Source organism: Tenrec ecaudatus, chromosome 17 (assembly GCF_050624435.1).
Source record: "Tenrec ecaudatus isolate mTenEca1 chromosome 17, mTenEca1.hap1, whole genome shotgun sequence".
Taxonomy (NCBI): Eukaryota; Metazoa; Chordata; class Mammalia; order Afrosoricida; family Tenrecidae; genus Tenrec; species Tenrec ecaudatus.
This window is the reverse complement of record NC_134546.1, coordinates 20,398,886-20,416,505: the sequence shown is the minus strand read 5'-3', so window position 1 is coordinate 20,416,505 and position 17,620 is coordinate 20,398,886. Positions and strand designations below refer to the sequence as shown.

Below are 17,620 nucleotides of genomic sequence, written 5' to 3'. Positions count from 1 at the left end.
AGAACAAAAACTACCTAGGCCCGCGGCATCCTATCGTGCCCATGTTTGAAGCCATTGCTTCAGGCACTATGTCAAAGCATCTGGCTGAAGGCGTCCCTTTCTTAAAAAATGTTTGCCGCCCTTTTACTTTGCCAATCATGATGCCCTTCTCTAGTCTGATAACACATTCAACATCTGCAGTCTTGCCATCCTCGCTCCTAAGGAGCATTCTGGTTGTATTTCTTCCTACACTGACTTGTGTGTCCTTCCGGCAGTCCCTGGCACACTGAATACCCCTCACCAACGCCCTAATTTAAAGACACCAGTTCTGCTCCCACCTTCCTTTTCCATTGTGCAAACCCCACATGCATGGAAAGCGGTTCTAACTGCCATGGCTTGGGTCAGGCGCACCTTTGTTCTCAAAATTGCCACCTTATTCTACCAGGCTTTTAAAGATGTCTTGGGCAGCCAGGTTGCTCAGGGCCATGTACCCTTTCGTTCCCGGATGCTGCTTCCACAGGTGGGAATGGTGGAGCCGAGCAAAAGGAGAGCCTTGGCAACTCCCTGCTTTTGTCTGGCTGTTCTGATGGTGCTTGCTGGTCCAGCTGAGGGGACTTCCATTTCCCTGCGTTGAAATTACTCTTCTGGCTTGTCTGGGGGCTGCTGGTCGTCTGCACCCTGCAGCTCTTCTTCAGATGCTCCAACTTCTTGGAGTACTTGCTGGGGACACAGATGAATTAAACATGATGCAAACATACAATCCCGATACACCCTCTCCTGATTTTAAAACGCTCCTAGCTCCTGCTTTTTTCTTATTTTCCTCCTTGTTTTTTATGTTCAACCCGCTGCCTCTTGGCCCCGTGTAGAGGTTCTCCAAGAGTACCATGTTCTACAACCCTCCCCCTTTTTAGCGTTGTCCATCGTTTTTTATGGTCCACAGAGTAAAGTCCACCACAAAGTCAGTGAAACTCAGACATCTTTCTGGTATTTTCTGCCTCAGCCAGGATCCACCTGCCCTCAGCTATGATAGCCCTCATTTCACATCCTCTTCTTAATCTAACTTAAATTTCTCACTCGCGTAAGATATTAACGACATGGTTCGCTATTTCCATTCTGTTAGATTGCTTCTCTTTGAATGTGCATCTTCTCCAGTCAGTTAACCAAGGAGCTGTCCTCCACATCTCTTGGCATCGATAACCGAGCACCTCCGTTGCCGCATCCATTTCTATTGGTTTCTCTCCATTCTTGGAGCTTTGTTATCCACCTGTGCCTTCAACGCAGCTTGTACTTCCTCCTTCAAGACCACTGGTTCTTGATCACATGTTCCCTCAACTCATGGACCACCACTGATGCCTTATGGCACAGTGGTTCTGCACATGCCTCTGTCCTTTTTCTTCCTCTTCCTGCATTGTTCAGTATTTTACCTGTAGATTCCTGAATCAATATTTCAACTCAAGACGAGATTTTACTTCAGTTCTTTCAGCATGAGAAATAGTGTCTTCTTCCTTCTTGGCTGGCTAGTTCCAGGTCTTTGCATGTTACATTATGATGCTTTGAAAATATCTCAAGCTGCCCTGTGACATGTTAACGTCAGCATTCTTCCCTCGGCTTTGATGTGGTTGTTAGGGACTGTCGAGGTGGTCCTGATGCATACATGTTTGTCTTTGGTTCCGTCCTGTCTTGACCTTTCTCCTTCAACATGTGGCGTGATTGTGATGTCATCCCACAACTAGTCTGGTCTTTAAGTATTAGTATTCGATGTGTCAGCTCTACTCTTGAGATGATCTCTAATCCAGGTGTGGAATGTACTCCAGCATTGTATTTGGACTCTGGTGGTCTTTCAATTCTCCTGTTTTAACTTGAACTTGGATATGAGCAACTGATGGTCTGTTCTATGGTTGACCCCTGGCCTTATTCTGACGGGTAATGTTGAGCTTCTCCATCCTCTCTTCTTTACAGATGAAGTCAATTTGTTTCCTGTGTATTCAGTCTGGCCAGTTCCATAAGCATCACTGTCAGTTCCGTTGTCGAAAACAATACTGGTAATGAGTAAGTTGGTCCTGGAAAATCCTCTCATGTGATCTCCAGAGTCGTTTCTATTCACCACGACCATGCTTTTTAAACTACTGATCCTTCCTTTCCAATTTTCACATTTCAATCATCATCAAAAATGATCAATGCACCTTGACTACCTATTTAATTTCAGGATGCAGAAATTGGTAAACTCTCCAATTTGCTCATCTTTGGAACTAGTGTGTAGTGGGTACATTTCCATAGTCACATTCCCTTATCTTCCTTGAAGGTGAGCAGATATTATCCTACCACTGGCTGTGTTGTACTTCGAGACAGAACTTAGAATGCCCTTTTTCACAGTGAGTGCAGTGTGACTCCAGTCCTTTCCAGCACAGTAGACCATGGTGGTCTGGCTCCCACCGGCCAGTACACGTCCATCTGAACTCACCAAGCCCCAACAAGCTCTGTGTGCTTCTAGCTCATATTTACAATCTTCCATTTTCCCAGACTCATACATCACCCCTTCTAGGATCCAATAATCAATAGGTGTTCGCAGCTGTTTCTTCTCATTCTGAGTCAACAACTGAAAGTCTCAAGAGCTTTGTTCCACTTATACCATTCAGGTTAACTCTAATTTGAGGATACGGCTCTTCCCCCGGCCAAGCTGAGTGCCTTCCAACCTCATCTACAGACAGTGATCCCACTGAGATTCACAACGTTTTCCATGGCTATCTTGCAGAAGTTGGCTGTCTCTTCTGTCATGGTCTGAAAGCTCTACTGAAGCCTGGTCACCATAGGGTCCCTGCTGGTATTTGGAATATCAATGCCACAGCTTCCAGCATCCCCCCAAAAGCACAAGCCAGCATACAGGAGTGGTGGTCCAACCCCTCTGGGACCCTCTAGTACAGAGGAGAGCTATCCCCGCCTAGTTTCCAAGGCTGCAGTCTTTACGGAAGAAGACTATCAGACCTTCCTCCAGTGGAGGGACTGGTGGGTCTGAACCAACCACCTTCTGAATTAGCAGCTGAGCACTTTAGCCACTATACCACCAGGGCTGCTGTCATTTTATGGACATGTTCTCTAAGTTGTCATCCTATGAAAACAGAACTCCAGAACCAAGCCCAGGTGAACCACTTAGGCAGCTGTCTTAAGTGGCCCTATCATGGCCTTCCTTCCCCAATCCCCAGCCCTGCCACCCGACTTCAATGTCCATGTGTTGGGCCTAGTGTCTCAAGGTCTAGTTTGTATCTCACCAGAGAGCATCCGTACCTTAAGCAATCAGACAAGTATTATTCTCGGTGTTGTACAGATATAAAGGGATGTGTGAACATCCCAACCCTTCAACCTAGTGGGGGAGGGAGAAATCCGTAAGTGAACGTTTGGCACAGCCAATGGTGGTGAGTGCTGAGGAGAGCCACACAGCAGAGAGGGATGCCCTGTTGGGAAGAGAGTGCCCATTAAACTGCTTTCATTCATGAGCAGCAAATATCTGCATCTGACTAGGTTTGAGCTCTTTGATATAACCACGTCCCCCTCAAACCATCCATATATATATATACATGCTCTAGTAGAATGTAGGTGGTTAGTTATACCTGCTTTTCATCTAACCCTAAAATGTTCCATCTACACTAAATCAATCACTAAAGCCCTGCTGTAGAAGAGAAGCTTCCAGAGAGGTTTGAGGACTGCAGAAATAAACTCTTCTTTGAAATGGCTTTCATCATTGCAAACGATGCTTCCAGACAAAACTTGCAAAAATGTGGCTAAAAACATAACTTTATTTGTTGAGTACAGAATACGCTCCTGCGGGAGACGCTGTGGAGGGGAGGCAAACAAGGGAAGTGCGGTGCGCATGCGGCCCGAGCTGGCGGGAGAGAGGGTGAGATGGCCGACGGGTCAGTGGCAGTCCTTCCAAAGCCCGAGCACCTTCCTTCTTATTAATGCCCAGGAAGTAAGCGCGGAAAGGCCTTTAATAAGTGAGATGCACATGCAAACATCTAATTTGTATGTATTTTCCATGTAAACATACACTGTGTATGGACTTAATCACCTTTATCTAAGTGTGAAGGAAACAATTACTTCACTGGGCTCCAAGATAAAATTGGTGTTTTCTTTCTGTCAAAACTGTGGACAGCTGTGGGTCGGTGTAGTCAATAGATGTCAGATTCGGGTAGAAAAAGTTTTCAAGCAATAATCTGTGTGATAAAATATGTTTACTTTTGAATCGCAGTACAGTCATTTTTTCCATCAATAAAAATATACTTTGATTATAAAGCGGCCTTATTCTGCAAATGGATTTTAGGAAAATAGCTCTAACAATAGTTTTTGAAATACCACACTTTTTAAAAGGCAACAAAGCAATAGGGTTTAGATTTAAAACAGTATATTGCAAAATAGTTCAACATATTATTTCTAAGCACAAAGAGAGCTCCACGCTGAAGGATACTTTTAATCTCCCAAAGTAAATGATTGCAGCATTCCTGTGGTAACACACGGACAGAGTCTGCACAGTAAAAGATAGGTCTGGTGCACACAGAGGGCACAAGCTTCCGGCACAGCCACAACCTCGGTGCTTGTATTATTACATCACTCCACCATAAAGCCCAGAGTTGTTCAGGTGTGCACAGGCAGGAAAAGAACCACCTGGGACAGCGTTACACCAGGCTGAACTCTGCAACCGTCGGCAATGCACAAACAGCGTCTACAGCAAACACGAGCCCCATCTTATGAATGAAACAACACAAAATGAGAAACCATACACACTTACATGAATGATTACATTCTTCTCAACACATCTTATTCTACTCTCTTATCTTAAATACATTTTTAATGGTTTTTTAATATCCCAGAAGGAAATAATGGCAAAAATCTCCACAAAGATGAAAGTGCATGTTTTAAAAGTGCTTTGTGTGTGTGTGTGTGTGTGTTACAGATAAGTCCAATAAGAAAGTTAAACATTCGTGTGCAAAAAAAGTTCCAATTACAACTTGAATCCAGAAGCAGAACGTGTGGGATTTTGTAGCCGTCCAGCTGAGGCCGTGAAGCAGCGATGGGAGAGAAATCCAAGGTTACACGCGTTGTCCGCAGGGAAGAGCACAGAGCAGTGCAGGGGACCCGAGTTCTAGCCTCCGCTCTGCCAGCCAACCAGTTAAGTGACCCCAGTAAGAAAACAGTTGTTTTAGGCTTGCATTTCCTCAGCTGGCAGGCGGGGGGTGGGGGTGGGGTGGGGGGGGAGGAGGGCTGAGTTGGAGACCCTTGGGGGCCTCCTCCGCGCCTGAACATCTAACTTATCTTCAGATGAGGCACCCCTGCAAGGGCAAGTCACTTTCAGGGGAATATGCAGAAAGGCCTCTGCTCCTCCAGCTACCATTCTCTTTTGGTACTTTCGTCATAATACAGCATGGGAAGGGATTAAAAATCTCTACAAGTACTTAGCAGGGAAAGGGCATGTGAAGAACACACGTGACAGCTAGGGAAAGCCCCCACAGCCGTGGGCACGAAGAAAACGCCGATGGTGGGTGGAAAAATGAGAGCGACTAAGCAAAGGTGTACATCATTAGTGGATGACGAATGACATGTTCCACCCCACCCACCCCACTAAAAAGTACAGTTTCATGATCTGTAATCGGGCCTGACATGGGTATCAGGATGAGAAGTCAGACTTCTAGGTTTTCGTGCGTTTGTTTGTTTTAAAGACTCCCTCTAAATTGTTAGAACGCTTTTTATGAAGATAACTTCACTTTGAACGTTTAAATCAGGCCTAGATAAAATGAACCATTGCCTTGGGCTCTGTTTCATATTCTATATTTTACTTACAGCTATACACATAGATAGATGGCATGCACTAGCTCTGGCCCCCATGCGCACGCGTGTGCCTACACTGACGTCCACACCTACACTGTGATCCTAGTCTGGGACGCGAGAGCTCATTCAATCTCAACAATTCTCATCGACGAGCTTTGAGCCATTAATTCCGCGGTAGGTGACTCTGCTGGGTCTAACCAGGACTCCGTGGTTCGGCCGACAGGTAAAGTAGCGCTTGTCACCCACCGCGCCATCGTTTCTCCCCTTGGCACTTCGCAGCTCCAGTCCGAGCCAGATGCCTGACGCAAAGTCCGTGGGGCCCACGTACCTAACGGTCCCCATCTCATTAGAACTGGTGAGGAGGACCTGAGCCCCCTCCTGCAGCTTCGCGGCCCCTTCCGCCGCGGTCACCGAGCTGCTCCAACTACGGCGCAGGGCAGGCTTGCATCTGTGCAGGGAGAGGAAGGGAAACGCTTAGTTTACAGGCTGTGCCCACTGCCAGACTCCGAGTGCGTCCTTCCAACTCAGAACAGAGACCCCGTTGGGCCCATACTGGTCTGGGTTTTCAAGGTTTCCCTCGCGATTCCGGAATAAGCACGCGCGGTCATTAAATAACGGCTTAGACAACTACACCCGCCGCTTCACCTTGACCGAGACCGCCGAATAAAGCAACATTGTAGCCAGTTCATCCGTTTGGAAACAGTTTGCTCACTAGTGTCTGTACACGAACTCCGGTCCCTCTTAGGGTGCACGAACTGCCCTCGCGACCACTGAGACGAAAGAGGGTTCGCGTGGTGCGCTCGGCTGCTAACCAGAGCGTTGACAGTTCGAACCCACCTGGGCTCCACGAGAGAAAGACCTGGTAGTCTGACCCCCCACGCAGACTGCGCCCTCCGAAACTCCCCGCCCCCCCCCAGGCAAGTGCTGCTGTCTCATGGGGTCCTCGTGAGTCGGAATGGCTCCAAGAGGGGCCTCGAGCAGGAGTCCCCTGCTCTTTTCTACAACAAAACATCACTGACAATGTGCCTCGGAGCACTTGCCAATAACCCGAAACGATCTGCGTCCCCAAAGGACCTCACCCAAGGCCTGGATGGCAGTCCTGTCCCCAAGCTGGCTCTACTGCCAAGGGGCATGGCTGCCTTTGGCGCTCGCTCACCATGAGACGCTGCCCAAGATCTGCTTGCCCTGCGACTGGAGACCACTGCGAATAGTGATCTCAAAAACATCACCCATGCCACCTGGAGCTTCCCCCCTCCCCCTGCCCCCCATCTCATCCCACCTCGCTCACCTGTCCTCCTGGAGAGGACCCTTCTCTCAGGAAAACCATTACCCAAACTGCACGGGGCTGATTTGGAACAGAACCTGGGTTCTATTTACCTTGCATTTTATGTCACTCTCTATAAATTCTGAAACCCCATCACACACAATGTCTCATTGCTCCTAAATCATCTTATTAAAAAAAAAAGTTAGAGCAGGTATTGTTCACTTCAATGTTATAGATAAGAAAAAAACCGTGGCTCGGAGACTTGTCCACAACCACATCTGTCACCAAGAGAATTCTAGTTAGAACATAGAGTGAAAAAATGACTTACCATTTCAAAGGCACAAATACACTACAACTGAGAAAATAAATATGCAATACCTATAAGAAGAATTATGAAGAACATAATAATTACTGAAGAACATAAAAAAGGAAAAAATGAAAGCACTTTGGTTCCTGGATAGAAGCACACACAAGTCAATTCTTCCCAAATTTGCCCTCAAAGGAAGAGTTGACACAATCTCGCAAAATCACTCCAAATTTCACATCACATCATGACCATCGCTATCCTGACTGCGTGCACCACCACTTTACATTCACTGTTTCAGCGCCACCAGCGAGCCCGGTGCGGCCAGCATCTTCTAACAGAAGAGGAACCTGAGGCTCTGCGGAAGCCAAGCTTGTTTGCTGCAGGTCAGAGGCAGGAGAGGACAGGTCAACATGGGCTTCCGACCCACGACTCCAGACCATGCAGGCATCAGTAGTTCAGAAAGGGTCACAAATGATAAGAAAGCATAACGAAGCCGCAAAGAAGCAAAACCGGGTGGCTCTGGCACAAGAACGCACTTTGAAATGACAACGAAATCTTACAAAAATGCACCCGATTATTTCACGTGTGACCAAGAACCAGAACTTCAAATCGGTAGGCTAGGAATGAACATGCAGTTAAGGGCACTGTGAACATTCCTGAACTGCTTGTATATACTAATGTAAATTCCAAAGAAGTTGAAAGTTAAGCATATAAATTGTTTAAAAGAAGAAGAAAATAAGTCTGGGTCCTTATGTGATCTCTCTCTCTTACACACGCGCGCGTGCACACACACACAGATGGGGGAGGGTGTAGAAGTCAAAAAGGCACACACAGATGCCAAGAGCCCAACTGAGGTCCATACTCTTAAAAGTCTGCCCTTTGGAATGAATTATGACTCTGGTTTTTCACAATGGTCACTAAGTTATAACAACAACACAGTCCTTAAAAGCATTGCAGCAGCCACACTGACGGAAACATGTAAAAAAGAGACTACACTCAGCTCATAAAACATTCGGGGGGGGAAGGTATCAAGCAGCATATGTATATTTATCTCTAGTTTAAAACATGGTAAAGTGCATGAGTAGCAGCAAGGCTTGGTTTACTGTTGTAGAAAAGAAGAAGTAGGCGTGCTGCTCTTGTGTCGTGGTGCTAACAGATGGCCCCGTGCCTGCCCACGCCCGTGTGTAACTCCAAGAGCTCAGACAACCGGCTCCCCTTCCCTCCTTATCCCGGTTGGCTCAGGAACGCCTTCAAAGTTGCCTAAAACCCCTTTGTCAACTGGAGCCCAGTCACTGCCATGACAGTCTTCCTTCCCGCTACTCAAGAAGAGAGACCATCTCCAAATTGGAGATGGTCACGAGGAAGGCGACAAGGGCGGGGGGGGGGGGACGGCCCAAGCCTCCTTAAACAGTACCCGGTCTCTTAGAACAAGCTAGGGTTCTCAAGTGACTCTGCAGATGTGGGGATGCCAGGCTCCTGTGTAAGCTCTCCCGCTGGCTGCTCAGCTGCTCGGCAAGCTGCAGAGCTCAGGGGCTAATTTCTTGTGGTGACCGGGGCTTCTCTGGTCAGCAAGGATGTGGGTCTCCCCTCTCAGCTGGCCCTCTCTCCTCAGAGCATCCTTAACACTTTTGAAAAAGAACGTGGCCCACTGAGCCCAAAGGAGCCTCGCGGTCCTTGAAAAGTTACAAGCTTTCCAAAAGTTTCAGAAAAGCAATGGGAATCGTAAGGCAAGTCTGGGAAAAATCAAGAGCCACATGAAAGGAAGAGCCATTCTCTCCAATTACAAATTAAAAAGAAAAAAAAATTCTTGAGCAGTGTACACCAATCTCCTCGCTTATCAATTGTCTTATCAACATTTAGAATGGATGATAATCATTAAAAAAAACTATGTTGTGCACTAACAGTACGTGTCTTGGCCTCTGAGGAAGCTGTGGAGGGAAGGGGTGGGGACCGTGGGTGGGGGATGTGGCAGGGGGACCCAGGAGGCAGTGTGCAGTCCCTGCGGTTGCCAAGCCCTCCTGTCTGCAGAGGGCATTTGAGGGCTCACTGGGGAGATGAGCAGGGACCATCTATCCTGAAAGTACGGTGAGGGCAGGAGGAGGAGGGGAGGGCGGGGAAAGGGGTGCACTTGAGCCACCCTGGCTCTGGAAGACTGCGTGGGGGAATCTTTTAAAAATCATACTGAGAGGGGGTGATATCAAAGCATTGCTCCAATCCACAACCAGGGAGCAGCTGCCCTCGACTGCCGTCTTCAGCCGTGGTATTTTCAATCCCCTCGGTGTGCTCATGTTGCAATAAATGTGGGAGACTTAAAGGAGAAGGGCTGCCTTTGGACTGCGGTGCAGGTGGGACACGGGCTACTGATAGTACCGCTGACTTCCAGGAGAATAAACAAAGTCGGGGTGAAAGAAGTATAGCCAGCAGGTTCCTCGGGTGCATGGGCTTGATATAGCTTATCCAGAAGGAGCAGCCCCTGAAAAGGGGCACCGGGCATGGTGAAGTAGAAGGTCACAGAGAAAGAAGACCCTCAGCAAGCTGGACTGGCCTTGCGGCTGCAACCCTGAGCTCTAGTCAAGGGTGTGGGGCTGGGGCAGGCGAGGCAGTGTTTCACTCGCTTGCTCCTGGGGCCGCTGTGAGTGAAAGCCCACCGGGCAGCACAGGCGACCACAGGTCCTCACTGGCCCTGCTGCCAGCATCCAATCAGGTCCCCAATGATTTCAAGGAAGAGCTCCAAGCCCGACTACCTACTCAGGAACACAAAATGCAAACCCTCCCACTTTTATTACTAGCACTCACGTGTCCGGGAAGAAAACAGGTGCCTTCTACTAGAAGGAGTCACTTGTGGCATTTTTAATTGAGCTTGCAAAGGAGGGAGGGAGGAAGCATTCTTCTCACACACGCAATCACACCTCTTCGCCTAATGTCAGCAATCTACCAGGCAATGTAAAAGATACAAAATCCCTCTTCTCTTCCATCACAGAGTCAACTGTCACGTTCATCTTGAAAGGTGTCTTTTGTTGTTGGTTTTTTTTTTCTAAAGCTTCTTAATACTCACTTGGCAAAAGCATGTCTTCTGTTAATCTCTTTTTGGGAAGAAGCAGAAGTTGTGCTGAAACTTCTCCGAAAACCTATACATGGAAGTTAATGTTAGAAAGAGACAAAAGAAATCGTAAGTTTGTAATCTTTCCTATATGCTATCTTTTGTTATTTTTCCCCGTGGAGATATTCTAATGTACCAAATATATGAGAAAATACTTGCAGTCATGAGCCCTCTAAACTAAAACAAATCAAACTGCCTTTTTCTCTTGAAGAGTGAGCTCGCTGATCACAGCCCGTGTGTAACTATCAGCCAATTAGGAAATGCAAATTTGAGATGCAAAACTTTAAACATGAACTATCACCTACCCCCAGCATTAATAGCACAGTTCAGAAGACTAAAAAATAGCAGATGGTGGCGAGCTTGCACAGAGGCGGGGAACCTTCCACACACCGCTGGTGGACCAGTAACTGGTGCAGCCATGTGTAAAGTACCCCATAAGTACCCCATGACTCAGCAATCCCTCTACTTTGTGTAGATTCCAGAGGAACCAGAGATTATGGAAACAAATGTGCCTGTCTGTGCTCATCCCAGAATTATGAAAACAATCCAAACGCCCACTGGTGGAAGAACAGACCACTAAACACTGGTACACACACATAGTGGGGTACGATGCGGCTTTCACTACATACTGATGAGTCTGCGAAGCAACTCATAGCCTAGATCGGGTGCCCTCAAACTACGGCCGCGGGCCACATGCGGCCCGCCGAGGACATTGATCAAGCCTGCCGGGTGTTTTTGCCCGTTTTTTTAAACTTCAAAATAAGATATGTCCAGTGTGCATAGGAATTTGCTCATAGTTTTTTAAAACTATAGTCCAGCCCTCTAACGGGTCTGAGGGACAGTGAACTGGCCCCTGTTTAAAAAGTTTGAGGACCCCTGGCCTAGATGGTGCCGGATGATCTCACGCTGGATAGAATTAGACGATCATAAAAGGGCAAATTCTTGACTATAAAAAGTCAAGAAAAGATTTTCACATTAAAAGAAACTTTCTAAAAAAATAAAATAAATAAATAAAAGAAACTTTCTTTGATGACCTTCAAGGGTGGGAAGGGAAAGGGGAGAGGGGAAGTCACGGGCAGGGGAGTAGCCGGTGTTCATCTGGATGAAGAAGAAAGCAGTGTACAATAAGAGCGGGGCTGCAAAAACTGATGGAGGCGGGGGAAGATCCGGGCAAGTCTACAAGAGCAGCTAACAGCAACGGAGGCCAATCCTGCTATCCACTCAATGCTGCGGCGGTTGTGGGCGAGTGTAAGTAGACCCCTGGATACATCTGTACAGATTTGACACAGGACGTCTGTACACATGTTTGTCCTTGCTGTAAAAATGTCCATGGATGCGATGGGCTAGCTCGTGAAAGCTTCTTAGACCTCACCAAACATCTTGAGGGGGTGAGGTACAGGCCCAGGGGATCAAGAGCATAGGCTCAGGGTCACCAACGTCCGCTCTACCACGTAGTTCAAAAGACCATGTTCTACCTCCTACTTGGATGAGCAGCGACGGGGTCTTAAAAGCTTGTGAGCGGCCATTCCTAGTCTCTCCGCATCTAGAAGACAGACGAGCGATGGACACGGAAAGAGATGTGAAAATAACTAATCCAATGGACCCGTGAACCATGCATCGGGATGCACGACCTTAACTGTAGCATAACTCCATTGTGCCCACATAGCCAAGATGGGAGAACACTGTGTGGAGCCAGACTCAAAAATCATAGAAGAGACCCGACGCATGGTGGTACACACAGGACACTCGCTTCAGATGCGTGACTGAAACTCACCTCGGTACTGCAACAGTATGGGAATAATCGACCACTTAGGATCAAAGTGCGCCCATTTCCCCAAGGACAAAGGCCGGTGGGTTAGGAAACGCAGAGGAATGGAAGCAGGGACGGGGAAGTGGGAGGGGCTGACAGTGCACGGGGAGGGCTGCAGCGGTGAACTGAATGGAAACAGAACGCGTATGAATTAGCAAATGCAAAACTGATGAACTGTCCGATCAACCTTCGCCTAATTCACACTGTAAAGGTAAAACATAGGCACGTGTGTGGTTGGATCAAGCAGCAGAATACACACAGCTGAAAATGGGGTCTGAAAAGGCAAGACTGAAAAATATGGAAGCAGCTTGAGAAGCACAGTGGGAAACAAACCAACGTACAGTAATCAGAGATTCATAAGGCTGATGGAGAAGAAATATCTGATATGAATTTTATGGAATTGATCACGGGGACCAATTCCAAGAAGACCTATGATTTCCAAAAATGGACAAGTAAAAGAACACTCTGCCTAGATGTAGCACAACGGAACTACAGCTCAAAAGAAACAGAGCTTAGAAAGCAGCCCAAAGGAAGAGACAAACCAACTTCAACAGACTGAATTAGCAGAGACCGAGAACTGACTGCTCATCAACCACTACAGGCGATGCGGAGGAGGAAGACTACAGCCAGAACAACGTCAGAAAAGGAAAAGGAAAAAATCCCACATGCATTAAGTAGAGAAACGTTTTTGAGTACACAGAAACCAAACCAGATAGTACAAATAAATCTGAATATGTCAGCAATTAGGAGAAAGGCAAATGGTGACATGCTCATGTTAAAAGGCACACTGCCGGACCATATTAAAGACAACAGCAAACCAAAAAATGCACTGAGTCGATTCCACCCCATAAGGACCGCACAGGGCAAGGGCAGAACTGTGCGTTTTACTTAGAAAATATTTAAAGAAAACAAGGACACAGAAAGGTTAGAAGTCAAGGGATAGAAAAAATGTATTGGGTCAACATGGTGAACCAAGAGAGCTGGTGTCAGGTAAACAAGGATTATTATATGAAAAGAGAGTCACTAAGCAACCCACAAGGAGGTATGTAATTCTAAACGTACGTGCATCTAAAAATGTAGCTGAAAGTATACAAAGCAAATGTTTCCAAGATCTCAAAAGAAACACTAAAAACTGTGAGCATTCTGTTTCTCTCTGGAGTAACTGACAGAGCAGCAAATCAAAAAGTTAACAGATACCATAATTCATAGACTGGTTCTAAAATATATTTCAAGAATTACACCTAACCATTAGAGAAGAGGCATGTTCTTTCAACACACAGAGGGGGAAGGGAGGAAGGAGAGACTGTCTCCCAGCCCATCCTGCAAGGTTAGCGGGAGCTGACGGAGCCCTGGTGGCACAATGGTGAAGTGCTTGACCGCCGACACGCTGGTAGTTCAAACCCACCCATTTCTCTAAGAGAAGAGAGGTGGCGACCTGTTTACACGAACATTTCAGCCTAGGAAACCCTGTCCTTCAGGTCCCAGTGGGTCAGAATCAGTTTGCTGGCACAACAAATATCACAAACTTGACATGAAACAAGACAAAGGGAAAAACCTACAGGTCCTTTTTACTATCGATTACAGATTTTGAAATCGTCATTAGAAATATCAGAAAATGAAATCTAGCCATCATTTAAATTAAATAAATATAGCGAGAGATAGAGATATAGACATCACAAGCAAATTAGGTTTGTCTGAATAGTCCGAGGTTAATTTAATATAGAAAATCAAATAATGTAATTTACTATATTAAAGTAGTTAAAGCAGAAAACCATAAGAACATCTCTTTAGATGCAGAAACAAAAGAATTCCCTCCAAATCGATTCATGACTTTTTTTTTAAGTCTTAGCAAAGAGTTAATAAAGGATATCAGACTAACGAAAGCGTCATCATGTTCGATGGCAGCACACAAACACGGCCCACAAATGAACAAAAGGAACGCCCTTTTGCAAGCTTTTGACACCGTGACACACACACAACACACGGGGCCAGGGCAGAACGTGACCACCACAAAATAACCTGCCACGGTTTGCACATGAAAGTATGGGGATAAGAAAGTCTAAGAATCTTGTTGAATTTTTAAAAATTAATATTTAAAGGTTCATTACAACACAACAGTAACAGTAATTTTTAAATGATCCCACGTATAATATCACTAAAGCCATAAAGTACTCACGAATAAATCTAGAAATAAACAGGCAAAGTGTTTCTGGAAAAAAGTCCTGTAAGCCTTCACTGAAGGCTATTACAGAACACCTGCAGAAACAGGCAGGGTGCGTCTTCGGGAAGGAACAATGTGGAGATCAATCTTCCTCAAGTTCGTCTGAAAACTCACTGCAGTTGCAACAAAGATCCCAAAAGGGTTTTTGTGGAACTTAACAAGCCACTTCCAAATGTAGATGGAAGAACAAAAACCACCTGGAGCTAAGACAACCCTAAGAATCACAACAAGGCCCGGTGTGTGGCTAGAAATCCATACTGATTAAGGGAGGTCCAGGGATCCAAGAAGAGACCACTTGAACAGAAGAGAGGGGCCAGCCACGTGGCCGTGACGTACGTCATCCGTGCCAGTGAGATGCAGCTCCAGAGACAAGGTCGGCCCTCGGACAGATGGCTGTCCACATGGGAAGAAAGACGGGATCATCCTTAGCCTACACGAAGTCCAACAGCAAGCGATCGGCAACTGACGTCTGAGAAGCAGACCATACAGCTTTGAGAAGGCAATAACAAAAGAATGTGTATGACATCTCTCTGGGAGGAAAAGATTTTATAAAACAAAAACACAACTTGTAAGGGATTGGACTGCTAATGCTGATTTTAAAAATTAAGAACGTATGGAGTCGCAGACACAGACGGGCTCTTCTTGCTCCAGCGGAGTAGCTGGCAGGTTCCACGTGCCGACCTTCTAGTGAGGACCTTAGTGTTTACCCGACTGCTCCACCGGGGCTCCTTCCACGTCCACACAACAGAACGTGACTCGGCCACAGGGAAAACCAATGTCCTCAAGTGCTACTCAGTGTAAAACCACTGTCCCGAGTAAGGCCAAAATCCTATGGCCCTACCGCCATGACGTACCGGAATGACAAACGCATAGAAACAGAAGCACATTCGTGACTAACAGGGACTCTCGGGGAGAAGGGAGTGGTGACGTATTGCCCAAGGGGCACTCAGGTTCTCTGCGAGGTGACGAAAACCTTAATGGACAGCGGAGACGGCTGAACAACGCGGTGGGTGTGCTGATGTTGCTGATGCCGACATCTAGCACTTCTTAGAATGGCGCGTTCGCTGTAGTTTTGCACCAAGGCTTGTAAAGGCAAGTTACTGCCCGCTCGTTTTAAAAGCTGCTTGGACCCCCGCTGTCTCGGGGTGCTTCCGCATGGACAAGATACGGACAAACTTCTCCGCAGAAAATGGGCAGGGCATCTGAACAGGCGCTCGGTAAGAAGAGGGGACCTGTCTGGCCCACAATCATGAAAACAGGCTCACCCTCATTTGCAGTGTGGACAATAGACGGTGCCCACTCTCCGAGACGCACAGCTGCACCCACCAGCCCGGCTGGACGAAGCTGCTCAACATAGCAGTGCCAGCGACGGTGAGGGGAAGAGCAATAGACTCTTGCCCACAGCTGCTGGGTGGGCACAGGGCAGAGGGGCGGGCACCCTCCGGGGAAGGTCCCTGGGAACCTGAGAGAAACATTTGCGCCTGTGTCCGTGGACAGGTCTGGCACAGTGCTCATCATTAAAAGTAAGGCACAGCCCTTATGCCGGTCCGCTACCAAATGAGTGGATAACATGTTTGGATGCAGTGCTGAAAAACAGCAAGGAGAACAAACAGAACTAAGCAAAACTAAGCATGTGTTAATTGTGCGTACGTCTAGAAGGGGGCTTCAAACCTTTGTGGGGAAAAGGGAATTGGAGGATACTGGAAATTTCCCGTGAACTTTTTGAAGCCCCGTTGTCCATAGGGCGGGAGGGTTGTCAGGAAAAGCAGAGTGCGTGGCTGAAAATGCGAGCCTGTCGTCATGGGAGGCTGGGGTAAGTGAAGAAAACCGAGGAAGATGAGAGCGGGAGAGCCAACTCGGTGCTTCCACAGGGCAGGAATCAGCCCTGCTGGCTCGGGAGTGGGCGACAGATGGTGACTTTATGATTGGGTGCCGTATACGAATAGACAGTTCGTACAGTTGTCACATGCATAGCTGTTTTACAATAAATGCTTATAAATAAACAAAAGCAAAAGCAATAATTATCAGGAACACAAAATGCTCATCTTACCAGGATAAGACTGATTCTGCTTATTCGATGAAATCTCCGACAGAGTATCCAGGGAATCTGTTAGTCTATGAACAGAACAGACACATGATGCACATCTCAACAGACACAGCTGATCTTAAGACTGAAGACTGGCTCTCAGCTGGGGTCCTCACCCCGCTTGGTCGCTATCTGTTTCTTATTCATTCACCAAACCTCTATTGAGCATGGAGCACCTATGCACCACGAGCGAGCAGGGGGTGCGCTTCCTCCTAATGTGGGGTGGCCTTTGTCCTCCAGGGACCATGAATAGTGAAAAAAAAAGGTCCATGTAAAGTGAGCTTGCTTAAAAGAGGGGCCCAGGGTTAGCGCTTTGGAATTTTCTCTAAGCAGATGAAACTTTAAAGAATACGTTTATTTGGTGATATCCCTACCAAACGTTTGCTTTTCATTGTGAAAATACCCTGACTCGTAGAGAGAATGGGGAAATGACCCTGGGCAGAAGTGCATCTACACAGGTAGGTTATTCTGATGAAACTGATCAACCTGGGTCAACATCTTGACTTACTTGACTCAAAGCAATCATGGACCCACTTTCCCCAGTGGCTTCTCTTTATTTTCTGGTACTTCAAATCCTTTCTCTCTCTCTCTCTCTCTCTCTCTCTCTCTCTCTCTCTCTCTCTCTCTCTCTCTCTCTCTCTCTCTCTCTCTATTTTTTTGGTGAGGCTCATCCCGACAGCCTCACCGGTTAAGTGTTTCCCTTCTCCTGTTAAGGAATCTCAACCCGTGAGGCCTTCGTTTGTCAGTCACTCCCTCCAGCATGCCTTCTCGCCAGCACGGACTCCTGACATCTTTGTGGTATGTGCGGGCTCACCCTGAAATCCATGTGAATTCTTTTACGTGCTATGTGGCTGGTGGAGGCAAAGACGATGGCTGGGCGAACAGGGCAGAGAGAATTAGGTGGTAAGAGAGAGTGGACGGGAACATGACTGCAAAACTGGTCCGCTCATTAATGATGAGCACTGGTGATAAGGTGAGGAGATGAAGACTACCTTACTGAAGACGACCTGGGCAGGACACACTGGTGATGCCACAG

The 17,620-nt window shown here is 47.0% G+C and overlaps 1 protein-coding gene across 1 annotated transcript in view; it reads right to left on the bottom strand.

Annotated features, from left to right (window-relative positions):
- Positions 1 to 3,760: 3,760 nt before the first annotated feature.
- CLIP4 (CAP-Gly domain containing linker protein family member 4) overlaps positions 3,761 to 17,620 on the bottom strand; it is a 58,456-nt gene continuing 44,596 nt past the window's right edge. The window contains exons 14-16 of the mRNA XM_075535686.1: positions 16,549 to 16,613; positions 10,423 to 10,495; positions 3,761 to 6,244 (exon numbers count right to left, since the gene is read on the bottom strand). Of these exons, the coding sequence (XP_075391801.1) occupies positions 5,929 to 6,244; positions 10,423 to 10,495; positions 16,549 to 16,613 (454 nt within the window). The 3' untranslated portion in view covers positions 3,761 to 5,928. The remainder of the gene's footprint in view (positions 6,245 to 10,422; positions 10,496 to 16,548; positions 16,614 to 17,620) is intronic.